At 45.3% G+C, this 19,271-nt stretch overlaps 1 protein-coding gene across 4 annotated transcripts in view; it reads left to right on the top strand.

Annotated features, from left to right (window-relative positions):
* The first annotated feature begins 1,688 nt into the window (after positions 1-1,688).
* The window catches only part of DPP8 (dipeptidyl-peptidase 8), a 19,993-nt gene continuing 2,410 nt past the window's right edge, over positions 1,689-19,271 (top strand). Inside the window, exons 1-16 of one of the 4 annotated variants that reach the window (XM_010018871.1) lie at positions 1,689-1,952; positions 3,510-3,622; positions 4,538-4,711; positions 5,474-5,642; positions 6,856-6,972; positions 7,322-7,450; positions 9,398-9,459; positions 10,463-10,563; positions 11,898-12,075; positions 13,357-13,516; positions 14,938-15,017; positions 15,818-15,970; positions 16,600-16,735; positions 17,477-17,622; positions 18,442-18,588; positions 18,803-18,955. In XM_010018871.1, coding sequence (XP_010017173.1) covers positions 1,694-1,952; positions 3,510-3,622; positions 4,538-4,711; positions 5,474-5,642; positions 6,856-6,972; positions 7,322-7,450; positions 9,398-9,459; positions 10,463-10,563; positions 11,898-12,075; positions 13,357-13,516; positions 14,938-15,017; positions 15,818-15,970; positions 16,600-16,735; positions 17,477-17,622; positions 18,442-18,588; positions 18,803-18,955 — 2,277 coding nt within the window. In that variant the 5' untranslated portion in view covers positions 1,689-1,693. The remainder of the gene's footprint in view (positions 1,953-3,509; positions 3,623-4,537; positions 4,712-5,473; positions 5,643-6,855; positions 6,973-7,321; positions 7,451-9,397; positions 9,460-10,462; positions 10,564-11,897; positions 12,076-13,356; positions 13,517-14,937; positions 15,018-15,817; positions 15,971-16,599; positions 16,736-17,476; positions 17,623-18,441; positions 18,589-18,802; positions 18,956-19,271) is intronic. The other 3 variants (XM_010018879.1, XM_010018886.1, XM_010018894.1) reach the window with 3 other exon arrangements.

Raw genomic sequence — 19,271 nt, forward strand, 5'->3', positions numbered from 1 at the left:
AAATGAAACGCTTCTCGGAGCGGGAGGTGGCTGCGGCTCAGACCCCGCAGTGATCTCCCGGGTGGCAGATCTCGCTCTTGTTTGCTCGTCAAAGTCTACTGTTCCTCGGGTTTTATCTCTTTTCTTGGGAGGGGGGTGTGAGAAGTATGTCAGTTTAAGGCATAACAACGTCTGGGTGTAGGTGGGGGAAGAAGGTTTTTCTTTGTTGGAATTCTGATGAGAGTTTTTTGATGCAGGTTTGAAGTCTCATGCTCAGTTTCTAACGCTGTCTGAGCAGAGCACTGCTTTGTGTATGTGCTTGGACTCTCCTTCCAGGTTTACAGGGGCTGCATTTTGATATTGTAAATAGAATCATAGAATAGTTAGGATTGGAAAGGACCTTAAGATCATCTAGTCCGTGTTTGTTGTGTTTGAATTCTCAAAGGTGGAACCAAACTTTTAATCCAGACTTGCTCTGCTTTGCATTTTGCAGTTTGTGCTATAAAACGGGTTTGGTCCAAGGTGTAGGTCATCTCTTTTTCATCTATCTCTGTTGAGAGATATCAGCAGTTGTGCAGAGCTGCAGGAGAGCCAGTCCATGCCCAGCCTCATGCCTTGAGATTCAGTGGTCCTTTAGTGCCTCTTTGCTCAATGGGAATGCTTTATTTAGTCTGTATTTTGTCAGGCCACCAAGCTCTGCCCTAGCAGTGTGCAGAACAGTTGTGCTGTCGTTCCATTCTATATATAGAAAACCCCCTCCCTTTGAGGAATGACAATCCTTGGTCTCTCTGGTAATGAACTATGTGGTGGGAGTTTATAGCTTGGATCCTTTTGGAGCTGCCCTCAGATCTGGGATTTACAGTGGAAGGACTTGGTTTCCTCTTGGGAGACATCTGGGCTGTTAATTCCAGCTCAGATATACTTGGTAGACAGCTGCCTGCAGAAAGAGATACCTGCTAAATTAATGACCTGTTTGGGAGGATAAGACCTGTGCTGCAGATAAATCTGTTTGGAAAATGTTTTTTTCACTGTTTACCCTTCTGATATTGCCTCATACCTCTGGAAGAGTCATATCCATACAGTATTTGTAATTATATCCCTGAAATGGTGTAGTAGTGATGATGGCTGCTAGACCCTTCTACACTTTGTTTGAAAGGAGATACAAATAAATCCAAGAAATCATAGGAGAATGATGGGAATAAGGACATGCAGTTTCCTAGGACCATTGTGTGTGGCCTAGTGGTTCCAAACCAACTACTAATGTGGTTTCTTCTAAGCTTGTTTCTTCTAAGTTGGTTGTCCCAGATCTTGCTACGGTCCTCATCACCCCCCGCTCTGATACCAGTGTAGCAAAGTGATACTCGTGCAGTTCACAGGGAGGAAGAAGCAGGTAGGAGCTTAACAGGGAAGAATTCATCCATTTCATGAGCCAATATGAGTAGCTGGTGGGGGGGGGGTGAGGGAAAAGCAGACATATGGCTCTATGAAGTTCTTAGTCCCATTCTGAAAGGCTGAGTGGTGGCAGCTGTTTTTCTCAGCAGTAATCTCTTGCCTGGTCCTCTTCATTCTGTTGTGGGGTTTCTTCTCCCACATGAAATAGTGGTTTTCTTACATTGCATTTGCTGTGGGTTTGGGAGCCTGAACTGAACATTTGCTGGGCTGCTGGAAGGTGGTGCTGAACCTCTGTTGTTCTGTTGTTCCAGAAACATGCAACATGGCAGCAGCCATGGAAACTGAACAGCCGGGCCTCGAGATCTTTGAAACTGCGGGCAGAGAGGAGCAGGTCCAGAGGGAGGAGCAGCCCAAACTGGAACCTTTCTATGTAGAAAGACATTCCTGGAGCCAGCTTCGGAAACTGCTCACAGATACACGGAAGTATCATGGGTACATGATGGCAAAAGCCCCTCACGACTTCACATTTGTGAAGAAAAATGATCCTGAAGGACCTCATTCCGATAGGATCTACTATCTGGGTAAGCTTGCTGTGACAGCCTGTGTCTTGGCTGAATGGTCACTGCAGAGGCTGTTTGGGTTTGACTGTTCTTGAGAGCGGGATGTTCCTGGCAGTTAAATCCAAATGGATGTCAGGCCAGATTGGCTGCTCAAATGTCATGATCATGTAATGTCTTATTAAAGCTTGGGATGTCAGCTCCCATGGAAATTGTGTGGTTGGAGGTGACCCATTAGGTGACCCATCTCTGAGAGCTGGAAAAGAACTGTGAAGTGTCCTTTGGGGCACGTTCCCTACCTGGGAAGGTGGATTAAACCTGTTCAGTCTGTTTTCTCTCACTCCAAGTACAATATCCCCTCTCCAAAAGCTCCATAGGTTTAATCTCCCTTTTCTTAATTACAAGTGGTGGGTAGAACGTTGTTCTCCTTCAGAGTTTTCTTCCAAAGCAGAGATTACAAGTGTAATTTTGCAGATCCTTTGTGCCTCAGCTACTGATGGAGTAGGTTTTCCAGGGATCCCGTGGGGACTAAATAGTGGTGTAGGGCAGAGGCAGCTTAAAGAGTAAATACTTTTCTCAACTTTTTTAGTCTTGATAATGAAGAACTTCATGTAATTTATTGGTTTTGGCCTCAGTGCTTCACTCCTGCATTGTTTTACTAACTAGTGTTCACTTATATCTGCATATCTAAGTTGCAGCTGTGCTAGAAGTGATTTGGCATGTAAATGATACTGTGAGCAACATTCCTGGTGGCTTTTTGGAGAAGGCAGAGGAATGCTTTTGTCAAAAGCTGCGTGAGCTGAACATAAGTCCATGAAATACTGGGTTATGGAGAGAAGCAATGGCTCGAGCAAAGCCCTAGGAGCCATGTTCTAGCCCCATTGCTTGCTGCTTAGGCTGGGTTTTTAAGCTCTGATTTGTGATTCACAGAGTCTTTGCATGTGCTGTGTAGTGGCATATAAAGCTGCTGGTCTGTCTCTTTTTCCCCATTTCAGAGGGTAGGGGTCACAATCCTTGAATGCTGCTGAGCTCAAGCACGTTGAGGGTGGGTGAAGGCCCAGCTGAGATGAGCTCCTGTTTCTTATGTGCCACTTCCTGAGCTACAGATCAGACTTGGCCTTCCCCAAGGCACATCTGGCTCCCACTGGGCTGATCCCATGTGCCTTGGCAGGAGCTTTCAGAATTCTAAATAGCACTGAGGGAGAGGAGCAGGAAAGGGATGTTCAGACCTTCCTAAATATGCATTATCTTTGAAGCACGAGCTGCATCTAGCCAGGGGAATTAGCAGGAAGGTCCTTCTTCATTTTAAAAGCTTATAAAAATAAAAGGTCCCCCAGAAGACACAGGCAGGCTTCAGGCAGCGTGTGGGAAGCCTGTGTTTAGTTCCTTGTTCTCTGCTTTCTCTGGGACTTGCATTTCTGTGAAGCAGGGAATTCCCGGAGCGAGGCTGCAGTGCAGAGACCAGCAGTACTTTCTCTGGTGGGAAGAGCCTGTGAAACTGTTCCTGGGAATCCTTTGAGAGTGTTTGGGTTATGAACAGAAAGCTAATTAATTTTTTTCCCCTCCTCACTTTCACAACAGCAATGTCTGGTGAGAACAGGGAGAACACGCTCTTCTACTCTGAGATTCCCAAAACCATAAACAAAGCTGCAGCTCTGTTGCTTTCCTGGAAGCCTCTTCTGGATCTTTTTCCGGTGGGTCCTGATTTCTTTCTTCTTGGCAGTGTAGTAAGGACATGGGCTTTGGGGTTGCACATATTTGCCGTTGTTAAAATGTGGAGTTTAATGTCTTCAACGTTTAAGGTTCTCCCTATACTCAGCTAACTACAGCCATCTCAAATCAAGCACAGCTTTCTCATCAGTGTTTGGTGTCACAGCCTTCACAAACACGGTATGTGCTGAATGATTCCTCCTTTGCCAGCAGAGATTGCAAGTGCTAATTTGCACCTAATTCTCTGCTGTGAGATGCTGGGGATTGCTGAAGGAGCCCCCAGTCTCCAGTAATCACTGCGTTGCAGGGGGAAGTGATGAGTCCCCCTGAGGATCATTCAGTAGCTCCATGACACGTGCTGGAGCAGAAGATCCCTGTCCCACTCCCTGGGATGTGTGTCCCCTTTTCAGCTCTGCACAGAGCAAGCCTGCACTGGTCCTATCCCATGCACCATGGCAGGTTGGAGGAGGTGGGGCACCCCCCATGTGGAATTAGGTGTATTTATCTCCATGTTATTTCCTGAGGCTGTCAGCCAGTGCAGTCACTGTGTGTCTTCATGAAGGTTAGCAAAGACTCTCCTGCTCATTCTAGAAATGACAGGCCTCCAGTCTGATCTTTCTTAAACCATTGAATACTGGAAATGATGCTGTGCTATGGGAGAGGTGGCTATCAGGTTTACAGCTGTGTAGGATCTGCTCATGGCCTGCACCTACATGTGCTGGTGATACAGGCACAGGCAGGAGTAGGCTTCTAGCCACCAGCAGGATTGTGGAGGAGGAGGATGTCTGCGGAGCCATCTGCTCCAGGAAGCTCAGCGTGCAGAGATGCTCTGACAGGGAAGCAAGGCATGCAAGAGCAGAGGTGTTGATTGTTGTGTTCTGTTCTCTGCCCATATTCAGGCCATCCTGGACTATGGGATGTACTCTCGTGAAGAGGAGTTGCTGCGGGAGAGGAAGCGGATTGGCACCGTTGGGATCGCCTCTTACGATTACCACCGGGAAAGCGGCACCTTCCTGTTCCAGGCAGGGAGTGGAATTTACCATGTGAAAGATGGAGGCCCTCATGGATTCACTGTGAGTTTGCTCAGTGCTCCTCCTGTCTCAGTGCAGGACTTCTTTGCTCTGGCTTGGGGGGAAGGCAAAAGAGCAGGATCATCAGTTATTGCTGCACTCACATGGCAACTAATCTTGATAACCTTGAGCCAACCAAAGCCCAAATCCTTAAAAAAAGATGCTCTTTCATGTAGTCAGGAGTCACATCAGAGGCAACTTCTGTTCCCAGGCTGTGGTATAGAAGTCACTGTTCAGCAGTCAGTGCTGTATGAGTTAGGAGATTTGGCTGTATGACTTGCAGAACAAGCAGCTTTTTCTCTGCTGGTGCTGAAGCTGGACTTCAAAGCAAAAATAATTTCTTCTTATTATAACAGATGCCTGATGTCTGTCTAACCCTGTTGTCAGGGGGAATTTACTGTACCCTGAGTTGCTTTTGGAGGACAAGATTGTATGTTCTGCCAGCTCCTTTTTAGGGTGCTGTTTTTAAGTGTGTGCCAGGCTTCTCTAAGCAAGCTGCCTTCTGATCTGTGGCTAATCCTCAGCACTGGTAAAAAAGGCTCCGGTGGGATCTGTGCAACCGTGGTAGAAACACAGTTTTCCCTATAAGATATCTGCATAGTATTTTTCTCTGTTTAAAATGGATTCCTCTGTTGTAAACCTGTGTATCTGAAGTCAGTGTTCACACTACTGTGCTCTTAGAGACCTTCTGATAATCCAGGTTAGTTTTTGTAAGTGTTCATGTGTTATCATTGCTTACTGTGCTTTTCTTTTTCTCTCCAACAGCAACAGCCTTTAAGACCTATTCTGGTAGAGACCAGTTGTCCAAATATCCGCATGGATCCCAAGCTTTGTCCAGCTGATCCAAATTGGATTGCATTTATCCATAGCAATGACATCTGGATATCTAACATAGAAACAAGAGAAGAAAGGAGGCTAACATTTGTGCACCATGGTACTGCATCCTGAATTAAAATCTCTGCACCTCCTCTGCACTTGTTCCTGCTAGACTGAATTGAGCAGTGGCACTGGGGGTTCTTCTGAAATCTGGGGGAATGGCCCCTGTTTATTCCACCTTGTTTGTCCTGTTCTATATGTTTCCTCTAGTGCAGATATCGTGGGATGATTCTGGATGCACTGTGGAATCTGGCAGAATGAGTTATTTGTTGAATACATATGGAAGGGCTCTTCTGAAAAACAGCACATTCCTTTTCACTGGAACAGCCTTTTCTTGTGTGGAGGAGCTGTGGGTGGAAGAGAGCAGGAGGGAAGTTTCTGTCAGAGAAATCAAGCTGCAGGGCCTTTTAGAGACAGTATAGGCAAATTCTGAATAGCACTGAGGCTTCTGCTGGCCCCTCATACTCAGGAACTTAGGTTCTTACTTCTTACCCTCTCCACCTCTGTTTCAGACATGTATCCTGGAAGAAAGAAAATGGGAATTTGTGGATAAAGCACTTTAAAAATCGAAGTGTTTTGTATTTAAATCACACTTGGTATTTCAACTACATCATTTAAATTGCAGTTAAATTAAAATTTCTAGCACTTGTAATAACACTTTAGCCTATTTAAAAGTTAAATATTAAAATATTATGTAAGTACATTAAAAATAAACTCTAGCAGTGACTCCTTCTCAGATGATAATTATTTATGGAGCGCTGCTAAGTTACCTCCAGGGTAACAGGGAAAATAGTGAAGCCCTATGGAGATGTCATCATGTTGACATGTTATGTAAGCCTTTGCTTTGTGCACTGAAAGAAATACTGATGCTTTGCTTTTTCTGAACGTTGGTGTTTTCAGTTCGAGTTGTTCAGAAAGGTTTGTGCTTGGTTTTTCTTTTTAATTAAAGATGATGGTTCCAGTTCACCGAGCTCAGGTAGAGGGAACATTTTCTTTCTTCAACTAGTACATAGGAAATTGAGAGATGAGTTGGGTTAGGAGTAAGAAGGGAGGATGGCTTTGCTTTCCTGAAAGAAGCTGCCATGTCAGAGAGGATTAGATCCTCCCTAAATAAATCAACAGAGCAGGGTGGAAGCAGAAAACAAATCTGCTGGGAAGTGATTTATTGTCGTGTTCCTGGAGGGGTGAACTTGGGCCAATGTTTAGGATAATGCAGAACTGGTTTCCTTCTGCAGTACATCATGAACTACTTCTTCTGTGTCTTTTTTTAGAACTGGCGAATGTTGAGGATGATCCAAAATCTGCTGGCGTGGCCACTTTTGTGCTGCAGGAGGAGTTTGACAGATACACTGGCTACTGGTGGAGCCCAAAGGCAGAGCCAAGTAAGTGTGGGGCATCCAGTGAGTCTGAAAGGCACAAATAATGCCTCTCCTCCGTGCTATGCTGTCCAGTGCAGAGTTAGTTTTTTCTGTTAGTCTTTATGAAGATAGGAACTTTATACTGTGGCTCCTTCTGAACTATCTGAAGCAGTGGGCATGTTACAGTGACACATGTTACTGGGGGAAGAGACTTTCCTTCTTTGTAGACGTCTCAGTGTTTTGCTTAATGAAACATGAATCACAGACTTTGGATTTTGTTTCATTCTTCCAACCTGCTCATGCTCCTGAGAGAATATTGATGCCTGCAGTTATTGATAATGAGAGCTGTTCTGACCAGGGAATGTTAATTCATTTATAGCACTGAATGGGGGTAAAGTTCTTCGAATTCTTTATGAAGAAAATGATGAGTCAGAGGTGGAAATTATTCATGTCACATCACCCATGCTGGAGACAAGAAGAACAGATTCCTTCCGGTACCCCAAAACTGGTGAGACCCTGATACCTTACATCTCTCTTCCTGGGAGACACATGTTCTATTCCATGTGCCTGCCAGCAGTGATGCTCCTAGCCTAGAGCAAGGGGTTGTTGGAGGGGTGTTGAGTAGTCATAGAATTGGTGTCTAGGTGGTAGAAATGTGTTTGGGGAAGCAGCTGCTGGGGAGGTTACATTAATCACTGGTGGCTGTGCTGATATTCCAGCCATGTGGTTCCTAAGGGCTCCGAGTCTGGGTGTCTCAGGAGTTGGCAGAAACCCTATCTGATTGTCACTATTTTGGAGCTGGTGTCTCAGATCTTGGCACATCTGAGTTGTGGAGGGGTTGGTTCTCATTACAGCCCTGTGTCTCGGAGGGTATAACTGCAGAGTTAATGTCCTTCTGATTTTGTGAGAGAGGGTTTCTGTTCAGCTGCTGGCAGGACCTTGGCAGTTCAAGTTCTGAAGGACTCTGATCAACATGATTGCTCTTGGACTTCGAAGAGCAAGCTCAGCATTCTTGCAGCCAACCAGGAAAACCTCCTGTTGTCATATTTGCAAACAGTAAAAGGGTGAGGGCAGGCTTGAAGCACAGTAAATGGCCTGTCATGGGAAGTGGGGAGGTGAGGCTTTAGCAGACCTGACAAGGGCTGATTCACTGTCAGGTGTATGGGGCAAGTTTGAACAGTTTGACCCTTATTCTCCTGAGATTTCACTGGTGTTACAGCAGGGAATGTTGCTCACAGGTAATAGTGGTTCACTCTCCTCACTCCTGAACTCTTCATTTTTTGGAGTAATACGTTCTGCTTGGCTGACCTTCCCAAGCTGCACAATTCATTCAGGTCTTGCAGATGCCCTGATCCACTGGGAAGAGTTTTGTGCTTATGATACTGATTTACTACTTGTTTCAAGGAGGAAGAAAACCTCAGTGTTAGCTTGGGAAGCAAGAGATAACTCCTTGTGTTTCTTAAGCACTCGTGTGCATCCAGATTTCTATTGTCATAGCTGAGTTCAGTGCTGAGTTTCAGCAGTTCAGGGAAATGAGCCAACCAAAGCCCAAATATTTTTAGGAAAGAATATCCAGGTTTTAATCTCTGGGCCTCAATTTCCAGTCTGAGCTGCAGGGATAATAGCCCTTTTCTGTGGGTAGTTATGAGGGCAAAGCTTGAGGCAGCAGAGAAAATTCTTCCTACAGAGAAGGTAAGTACTCAAATAGGCAGCACTGGGGCCTAAGGCAAGTTGTCTCACCTCAGTGCATCGGTTTTTGTGTATGAACCAGATTGATAAAGTGGGAGTACTCACAGCAGCACTGAGAATATTCAGAGCACGTGGAACTTGCCACATGTAGCTTCTTGTGGATCAGCAGCTTTGTTCTTTACAGTCTCTCTTTTCTTCCTGTGGAGCAGGCCCCAGCATTTAGCAGTGCAGGTGCTCTACAACAGGATGACTTGCTGCTTTGTGCAGGCTTTGTGTAAAGAGTTAACTTCAGGTTTTCAGTGTTCAACACAAACACGTAGCTTTATTATCTTAACTGCACTAGTCATGGCAGTAGGTTTTTAAGTGTTTAGTTTTCACAAATGCTTTTTACCACTGGATCACTTTTTGTGTACCACCTTGAGAATCACAGCCAAACAATAAAACAAAGCTTGCTTTGCTATATTGATCACTCCTGAGCATTTACTTCCAACTAATATGTGCATGAAAGAAGACTGACTGTGACAGTAGCATGGCTCTTGATCAGATCTGTTTGCAGGATGAACCTGCTCCATGTTTGCGGTTTCATTTTTCCCTGCCTGGCTCTGTGCTGTTTCTCACACGTGCAAGTAGACTATTTGATCAAAGAGCATTCTGCTGTTTGCCTTTTCCAGCCCTGTATGAGTAACACCACAATAATCCACAGTTCAACACTGCCCTCTTGGAAGCAAACAACTGGTGTCTAAACTTCTAATATCTGTTTTTATAGGTACAGCAAATCCAAAGGTCACTTTCAAGATATCAGAAGTGACAATCAATGCAGAAGGCAGAGTAAGTTCTATGTTCTGCTTATTTTCCAAATACTTGTAATTTCTGTGAGTCTTTTTTGGTAAAGTTCAGTTTCCAGTTCAGTACAAATAAACCTTCTTGGCTGTGAAAGCTTAATGGCTTCTCTGAGGCTGTGCATTTGCCTCACTCCTGTGCAGATACTTGGTGTCTGTGTGTGCAGCAGTGTTTCTCAAGGCTGTGCTTTCCTTCCCTACCACTGGTTTACAAACTCAGCTGCAGAGCAGAATGTTTTAGGTGTGGATGGTTAGATCTTCTTATGTGACAGATCTCTTGATTGGCTGCAGATATGGGGAAAATTTGCTTGCAAAGACAATATATCACTTTACAAAAGCATGAGCATATGGAAAGAGATGAACTTTGCAGAATTTTCCACAGCTCAGGCCAAGATCTTCAGACAGTTGGGAAATTAATCTTACCAGATACGGTAACAGCCATACGTTATTGGGATTCTCTCTACTCTTGAACTACTTCAGCCATCAACAGTCACCTGCTGGGATAGTGATGCTGACGTCAGCCAGCAAAGGCAGGGAAAGCCATCAGGACCTTTTGGGTACCACTGTGACCTAATCTCAGTCCCAGCAGAACTGCATGTCATGAATTAGAAGTACGTTGATAACTGGATGTCATGCAGGATGTTCAACATCTGCCAAAGAAAACACCTCCCAGAACAACTCGGTACAAATCACGTGCCCTTTACATGGGGAAACTGAGTGTTCAAGTGACTTGTCCGAGATGAATGGTGGATTGGTGAGGAGCATCCAGATTTCCCAAGTCCCAGCCCTGGCTGTGCTGGTAGTGTGCAGCTCTCCTACTATGCTGGTGTCTGGCTAGAGATGGGGTTGAATCCCCTGTGTTGCAAAGGCGGAGCAATCTAAATTGCATAAGCTGCACAGAAGAAGTCTTCTGTGTCCAGACTCTCATCGTGCATGAAAAACTGGTTGTGGGGGTTCATCTCAGTGTCACTGAATTGCTGCTTTGTCAACAGATTGCAGATGTTGTGGATAAAGAGCTAGTTCAGCCGTTCGAGATCCTCTTTGAAGGAGTAGAGTACATTGCTAGAGCTGGGTGGACGCCAGAAGGAAAATAGTGCGTATGTTAATCCTGTCTCTGCTTAGAGGGTTTGGGGCAATACAGTTAGAAGCAGAATGTAGTGGTCTCTGTCTTCTTCAAGCTTAAGCCTGCTTTCATTTTTACATTGCTACAGACTTGGTTGTGCGAAGGGGATGATTTTTCCAAAACCAAACCAGAGTCCTCCTTGTCTCTTTCTCTGGTACCTGGCCCTATTGCTTTGGTATTGGGCACTCGCAGCCTTTGGTGTGTGTGTCCTCTCAGCATCCCTGTGAGAGAGAGTGCAGTGCTATTATCCCCATTTTACAGATGGGGAACTGAAGCCCAGAGAGGCTAAGTGACTTGCCATGGTCACACAGGAAGTCTGTGGCTGAGGAGAGAAATGAGCCCAGGTCCCCCAGGCCCTAGGCTAGCACCCTAACCACTGGACCATCCTTGCTGACCAGACTTACTGATCAGAAAACCTGCTGTAAGTGCTACTTACATTTGCATGTCATTTTTAACCCTGTAGATGATGTAGTACAGTGTTTCTAACTCACCAGAAGCTTCTCCAAAAGGGTTTCTCACCAAAAGGGTTGTCAAGCACTGGAACAGGCTGCCCAGGGAAGTTGTGGAGTCACCATCCCTCAAGGGATTTAAAAGATGTGTAGACATGGGACTGCAGGGACATGGTTTAGTGGTGGACTTGGCAGTGCTGGCTTAATAGTTGGACTCAATGATCTTAAAGATCTTTTCCAACTTAAACAATTGTATGATTCTGTGCTTCTTCAGAATTGCACTTCTCCAGTTCTTGAGTCTAAAGATGGCTTTCACCTTTTTCATTCCCTCCCTAAAAAAAGCGGAGGAAATGCAGGGAGACATTTGCTACATTATCTTGCTTTTTGCAGGATTGTTGTTAAGAGCTACAATGCAAAGCCATCAGAAGTAAGGCAGTGTCTGCTGCCAGTCCATTTAGGTGCCAGTGCTATTCTGTGCCAGGTATAGATTGCTAACATTAGTATTTTCACAAGTATCCTCAAATTTCAATTGAAATTTTTCTGCTTCATTATTCCCTCTGATTTTTCTCTTCTCTTTCTCCCTTAAAGCACTATTCAAATCTGGGAGAACAGAATTAATTAAACTTTTGAACCTGCAGTGCTTATGCAATATTGAAATGAAGCGAAATAGGTTCATGTGTTATGGAAGAGACTTGTTTATGTGGGTGAAATTTTACATGTGGTTTTGTGCCTAATCTGAAATGGAATGTTCTTGACTCCCTCATAATGCCTAGTGCTAGTTAGTGTCTGTTGAGATTTTCAGACCCAATACTTATGGTTGCACATTATTTTCTCTATTATCTGTCCCCTCAACAGCATCTGGTCCATCTTACTGGATCGCTCCCAAACTCGACTTCAGATAGTCTTGATCCCTCCTGCATTATTCATCCCCACAGAAGATGATGCAATGGAAAGACAGAAACTTATCGATGCTGTACCAGATTCTGTTACACCTTTCATTATTTATGAAGAAACAACAGACATCTGGATAAATGTAAGAATTTGAATTTCAGCCTTCTCTGATAGTTTGTTGTTCAAGGCTCTCTTTGTAGCACTTGAGCAATGTTGGTGTTACTGTGCTGCCTAGGAGAATGTTCCCAGTGTGCATATTCTGTGCTTCCTGCTGCAAAATCCAGTATGTAGAGAAGAGAGGGATTTGGGATGAGAGAACAGAGCTGCTTTGCTTGAGGCTGCACAGCGGAGAGACAGAAATAGGAGCAGAGCCCAGGGCTCTGGCATTCCATGGCCACAGCGTTACTCACTGACACCTTCCAGCTTCTTGGTGCCAGTTCTCCAACAGCAATGCCAGCAGATGAAGTATCCCTCAGCCAACAAAGATCTCTCTAGATGGTATTGGATGAACAAGTCCTAGGAGTCTGTTAACAGCCACTAAAACCCCTTCTTGACTGTGTGGTCTGGTGAAATACATTTGTGTGTAATGCTCCTGGAGGTGTGCTGCAGGGCCTGTGCTGCCTGTGTGCTAGGCTAGTGCTGTAAAAATGAGCGCTCTTCACACCTCTTCAGATAAAGATCAATGTCTCTGAAATGACATCCCATTGGAGGTGTGCCAGGGTGCAGGAAGACCTGGGAACACCAATCACTGACAGCTGGATCTTTCAGCAGAGAGCATTTGCACAAAGCCTGGCAGTGAATGGTTCCTATACAGCGAGCGTTGTCTGTGATACCACATTTTCTCCTTAGTGATAGTGTGCACGGTTTCAGGACGGTGCAGTAAGTCTTCCTTTCTCCATTATTTTTACTGGCTGGAGTGTTTTTTGACTGGCAGCTCATCCTGTGCAGATAAATGCTCCTGAGTCACTCAAAATTCTGTTCCATAAAGGAAGAGTTGGCATCTTCATGAGTGTGTAGATGATGACAGCTCATCTTTCTTTAAGTAACCCTTCACTTGTGGGCTACTGAACAGGGGTGGCCAGTAAATTCTGGCTTCTCTGGCTGGCTCTCATGCTGTTTGCAGAGCTGGACCTGCCTCTGTGTCAAAGCCAGAAAGGCAGGTTCAGGAGAACTCACATGATTAGTTTGGTGGCCACAAGTTAGAGTTAGATGAGCAAGAAGCCTGGAGCTGTGCAGCATCTGTGGCTGCTGTCTGCAGACACCCCCAGGCTCATGAGCATAACTGGTTCTCCCAGTGCTGCACCCTGCTAATGTGAACTGTGGTGTTTGTGTTGAGCAGCGAGAGGAACAGCTTATGTTGTGTTATGTGACTTCAGTGCCAAAATCCTGCTGATAACAGTAATCCACTGCTCTGTCTCCACAGATCCATGATATCTTCTATGTCTTCCCTCAAACCCATGAAGATGAGATAGAGTTCATTTTTGCCTCCGAGTGTAAAACAGGATTCCGGCACCTCTACAAAGTCACCTCGGTTTTGAAGGAGAGCAAATATAAACGGTCGTGTGGAGGCCTCCCTGCTCCAAGTGAGTGAAATCATTGTTTTGAGTTAGTTGGGCATTTGCTGCCAGCTAGTGAGGAAATAAATGTCCTTCCAGCTGGCAGGATCTATTGTCTGTTTGGAAACTCCTGCTCTTGTCCAGGAAAGTACTTCACTGTTCAGTCATCTTGAGATTGTCCAGGGGTTATTCTGCATTCAGTGTGCTTTGGGTTTAACCCTGATTCTTCCTCATGGACTAGGGGGAAAGGTTTCAAAAATTCAGATGGGAAACAAGCTCCCTGTGATCCTGTGAAATGCACTTCATTGGCTTTTCCTTGCCTGTGTCGGGCCTGTCTGTGCACTGACTTTGCCAGAGGTTAATCATTATAGCAATAACATGGATGTGTCTGATGCGCTGGGTCCAATGTATCTAATAGAGGCACAGGACTTGATTTTGCAGGTAAACACACCACAGTCCCTGTCAGCCTTCACAGGAGGGTTGGTAGCAGAGAGGCTGACAGCCTGGTTTGAACACACTGCAAAAAGATCCCTAGAGAGCCTCCCTCTGAGTAGGCACACATCTTAGTCCCTTGTAAATGAACATGTGCCCTTAGCAGCAAAATCTATGATGAAAGGACTATTCAGAGAATTCCTCTCTACTTTTAAACCAGTCGTGGTATTGCTGCATAGACAGAGATGTAGGTAGGAGAAAATTACTGGCAGTTGTTGGAAATGCAGGAGGAGTAATTTTAAGCAAAAACATCAAGGACCATGTGCTTCTGAGCTGCAGTCAGAGCTTGGTCTTGCTCAGATGCACAACACAGCTGTGTGCAAAGCTGCCCGAGTGGTTTTTCCACAGCATGTATTCTTTAATTTACAGTTGCATGCTGTGATACTTTAATTTACTTGTATGTGTTGGAGGCACTTGCTGAGCTCTGCATGCGCAAAAAATACACCTCATTTTACTAGAGGTCCTAGTTTCATGCAACTGTTGTTTAGGGTCTGGTTTTTTCCATATAGAATATATCCCGGGTTGATTAGATTTCTCTGAATGTATGTGGCTCCTTTTTCTTGCTAAATCTCCCTCATTCTCAGGGGAATGAAACCATCTTATAAAAGCAGAGTTGTTCTCCACCCTGTTTCACAAATCCCCATTTTTTGGCTCCTGAGATTCCCTTTGCACACCCATTTTTCAGTATAAAACCTCTGTTTCTGTGCAAGTGACAGAAGACTTCATAAAAAAGCTGTCCAGGCACTGAACTCTGTGAATCCTTTAATACCCATTTCACAGAATGTTAAACAGTATTAGCCCTAACATTTGTCTGGGGAGCTGGCAGTGGTGCAGGTCTTCTGCAAAGGCAGGTTGCTCTTGGTTGAGTCTGATAGAAAAGCTTGGAAGGAGCGTTAATGTGACCGTGTGTTTTGTAAAATGTAGAAGCGTAAAATCTCTCTGTTGGTTATTTGCAGGTGACTTCAAGTGCCTCATCAAAGAGGAGATAGCGATTACCAGTGGGGAATGGGAAGTGCTTGGCAGACATGGATCCAATGTAAGTCTCTGCTCTTACTGTATGGATGTCCTGCAAACAGCACACATTGCAGGGATGATCTCTGGGGCCTCACAAATTGGTACATGTCACATTAATAAGGCTCTGCCCCCTGAGTGGACCTTGACACTCCCTGGTATTGAGTTTGAGCTTATATATCATGTGGGTATTTTGGTCTACAATGTGCTTTCATCCTTCTCTACCTCTGATGTGATATTCTGGACCAGAGGTTGTGGTTTTGGCAGTGTGGGAAAGGAATACAGGCAACATTAGTTGGCATTTTTTCTTGCACATTCCTATGTGAATCCTTGTCAACAAGGAGTTTTCCCCATTAGATTTAAGGCTTAAAGAGAAGGGAACAAAAATTCCGTGAGGCATCACTAGGGAAATTCCAGGTGTCACAAGCAGTAAGATATCGTGGTGGTGTCCAATTGCTGTTCTGGAATTAAGAGAGATACTCGTTGGAGGGATCAGTATAAATCTGTTAACCCCATCCCTTTTCAGCTAGAATACACAGTGTTTATGTTCCATGGGGACAGAGTTAATAGCATAGAACACAACAGGGGAGACTGGGAAGAGTAAGGAACCTGCATGAGAGAGCTGAGCAACAAGGCATGAAGTGCAAATCATAACTGACAGAGTTGTGGATAGTAAGAACAGTGAGTTGGCTTATTTCTTGCAGATTGGCTCCAACTCAGCTCTATGGGGAGGGGCCAAGGAGGAGACTTGGAAGCAGTAGAACTGGGTATTGTTTTGGCAAGAAGCAATATCGAGGGATGTGTTGTTTGTTTTGATTTTGACAGATCTATGTTGACGAAGCCAAAAAACTGGTGTACTTCCAAGGCACAAAAGATTCACCTTTAGAGCATCACTTGTACGTTGTTAACTATGAGAATCCGGGAGAAGTAAAGCGGCTGACGGAACGTGGTTACTCTCACGCCTGCTGTGTCAGCCAGGTACCTGTCTGACTGTGAGGCCCTGCATAGGCAGGGCTGGCTGGGTGTGCTGTGGCTTATCTCCAGTCTTGTCCTTCATCAGTCAGCAGGCAAGGCTGTATTTGAATGTAACAAATATACCCTGTGTTGTGTGCTCCTGTTTGTTGTACAGTGAGTGCATAAACCCACGCTGGAAAACAGATATGACTTTCCAGTTCAGTTGCTCTTCAGCTCAATTCAGGCAAAAGGAGCCAGGGTGAATTGTTTGGAAGTGTTTGAGCTGACTTTTCAACCTGAAGTAGGCTATAGAGTAAACACCAGAGGAGATGAGCCTGTAATTGGGTGGGGTTCCAGGCATCTGGGACAATAGCCTGTTCAGCTGGGAATGCTTTACCCAGAAGAGGATGTGTGACAAGGTCCTCCTGCCACTGTTAGTTTTGCAGGTGTAATTTTGGCTTTGGAGCGTTAATATCCGAATTCTGCTAAGGACTGTAACTTCTTGAAGTCTGTCTGCTGTTATCAGAAGTGCTCAGACTTCCTGGTTTAATTTGGTCCATAAACACCTGGAAGATCTAAATGCAGAAAGAAATGGTCACTTTTGCTTTTGCCTCTGCACTGAGGAGTTGAAGGTAATGTTTTTTTCTCCCCAGGATTGTGACATGTTCATCAGCAAGTACAGTAATCAGAAGAACCCGCACTGTGTGTCACTTTACCGACTGACAGGACCTGAAGATGGTGCAGCTCACAGGACAAAGGAGTTCTGGGCTACCATTTTGGATTCAGCAGGTAATGACATGGATGAGGGACAGAAAACGGGCAACCAGGATCACAGAATGGAAGATATCTTAGAATATACTTGCTTGAGATTTGCCGTTGTAGGTGACTAGACTTGTCCCTGAAACTCATGCTTGTGCGAGGAGTTGTTGGAAGTACAGGAATGTTTTCAGCTCAGCAACAAATTTACAGTGGACATTACCAGGTTTCTAGTGCCAGAACCAGTAGAAGCTGCAAACAGCCAGTTTTAGCATCAGGGGAGGGGTTTAAGCACCCTCTTTTACTCTGTGCTGTGTGCTTGCTCTTGATCGTGCTTCTGGGGAGGAACATACACTTCTTAAGTAGTTGTGTGATGCTGCTTACTAAGGTCTTTGGGAGACAGCTCTTGGGCTTTTATTTGTCCATTGCATTTCTGTTCCCTTTCATCTCTCCTTCCCTGAGGCACGCTCCATATCTTGTGCTTCCATTGATTAATGAGGTGAGTCCTAAGTAGAGATAGGAAGGGATGGGATACCTGTAACGGCCATGTCAGGGGAGCAAAGCCACTACCATCCACAGGAGAGCAGGGATGGGAATGTGGTAGGACTGAGAAAGCTCCCCTATGGCTGAAGCATTCCCAATCTCCATGAGCAGTGGAGCACGCATGAGAGTGCTCCACTGGGATTGCTGTGAGATTGGTGATGTGGTAGAAGCAGAGCTGTGTTATTCATCCATTCCCTTTTAAACCAGGCTCTCTGTTCCCTCCCATGGCAGGCCCTCTTCCTGATTACATTCCCCCAGAAGTGTTCTCCTTTGAGAGCTCCACGGGGTTTACGCTCTATGGGATGATGTACAAACCTCACAATCTGCAGCCTGGAAAGAAGTACCCCACTGTGCTCTTCATCTATGGAGGTCCTCAGGTGAGTGCAGCATGTTGGTGAGTAGTGGTATGGGCTGGCCTGGGTCACTCCAGTGCTCTCTATGAACAGTTCCTACCCTGTGCTGAGGATAGCGTGCAGCATTTTGCCTCTTTGGTGTAGCTGCTTGGCCAAAAGTGCTGTAAGTGCCACTTCTCTGAGAACAGGTATGGAGCAGCAGAACTGGAACTGGGAGAAAGCGGAGTACAGGCAGTCCCCAGTCTGTTTCCTCCTCCTCCTCCTCCATAGGAGTCTTGTCCTTTGTTTCCACTTGCCCATGTGTATGAGACAGGAGTGCTCTGCCAGCACTGACCAGTGTGTGCTTAGGAGAGCTTGCTCCCTGGTTGTCCTCCCACTGCTGAATAGAAGGTGAGCCCTTTAGTCCTCTTTTGGTTCCCCCAGCTCTGCTGTGCCCTGCTGTGGTCCAAGACAGATAGAGTGAGACCTGGTGAAGGGAAAGATATTTCTCCTGGGAAAGAAAAGAAAGAGCAGAGCTGAAGGCTCAGGGTTGGGTCCTGCAGTCAGCAGCCACCCCTCTTGCTCCATGCCCACTGGTGCTGCAGTGGACCTCAGTTCAGCTCTTCAGATCTGTGACACAGAATGGTTTGTTACTGGGGGAAGAGAGTTTATTTCATAGCAGACCACAAGCAGGGAGAGAGAATCCTGCAGCAGGGAGTACAGATCTTGAAAACTTTACATTACAAAAATGTACAGAACGTTTAAGGGAAGGTAAATATAAATAAAATCTGAACTTGGATTAAGAGGAGAACCTCTGGATTCTGTTACATAGATGATTGTGTCATTGCTGCTCTTCTATTCCAGGTACAGCTCGTGAACAATCGGTTCAAAGGAATCAAGTATTTCCGTTTGAACACTTTGGCCTCTTTAGGCTACGTTGTTGTTGTCATTGACAACAGGGGGTCCTGTCACCGAGGGCTGAAGTTTGAAGGAGCCTTTAAATACAAAATGGTAAGTGGAGCTCCAAGTCTGGCTCTTCATTTCTTCTATGCATGTATTTAATGTCTTATGAGGGAAAGGGGTCATCTTCCTGTAACAGCCCAGCGAAGTGCTGGTGTGTGGTTGGGTGCTGCATGAACGGAAGCAGCAAAGCTCTGAAGGTGGTTACCTCTGGACAGCCTGAGAATGTAACTGACACAACTTACCTTTTCCTCTCCTCTCCCAGGGACAAATAGAAATCGATGACCAAGTGGAGGGGCTGCAGTATTTAGCATCACAGCATGACTTCATTGATTTGGATCGTGTTGGCATTCATGGCTGGTCCTATGGAGGCTACCTCTCTCTTATGGCTTTAATGCAGAGGTCAGATATCTTCAGGGTATGTTCATACATTGAGTACTTACTCTGGTGTGCAGACAGAACTTTTCCCTTAATTGTGTAACCTCCCATGGGTGTTCATAGCAGAAAGACACCCCATTCACCTGAGCACAGAAGGATATTGCCTCTCTGGAATTGTGTAAAGGTGCTTTAAACTGTTGGACTGTTGAGCCTGCAGTAAATTAACTGTGCTGGTATAGCTGTACCAATCTTGGGTCACCTATGCTGAAGGTACGTTATATAGTGTCGGCTTTTGCCAGCTTTGTGTCAGCCAAGCTCTTTGTGCTTTGAACCAGCTAAGGGAAATGATCCTGCTG

Source organism: Nestor notabilis, unplaced genomic scaffold (genome assembly GCF_000696875.1).
Source record: "Nestor notabilis isolate BGI_N333 unplaced genomic scaffold, ASM69687v1 scaffold5450, whole genome shotgun sequence".
Lineage (NCBI taxonomy): Eukaryota > Metazoa > Chordata > Aves > Psittaciformes > Psittacidae > Nestor > Nestor notabilis.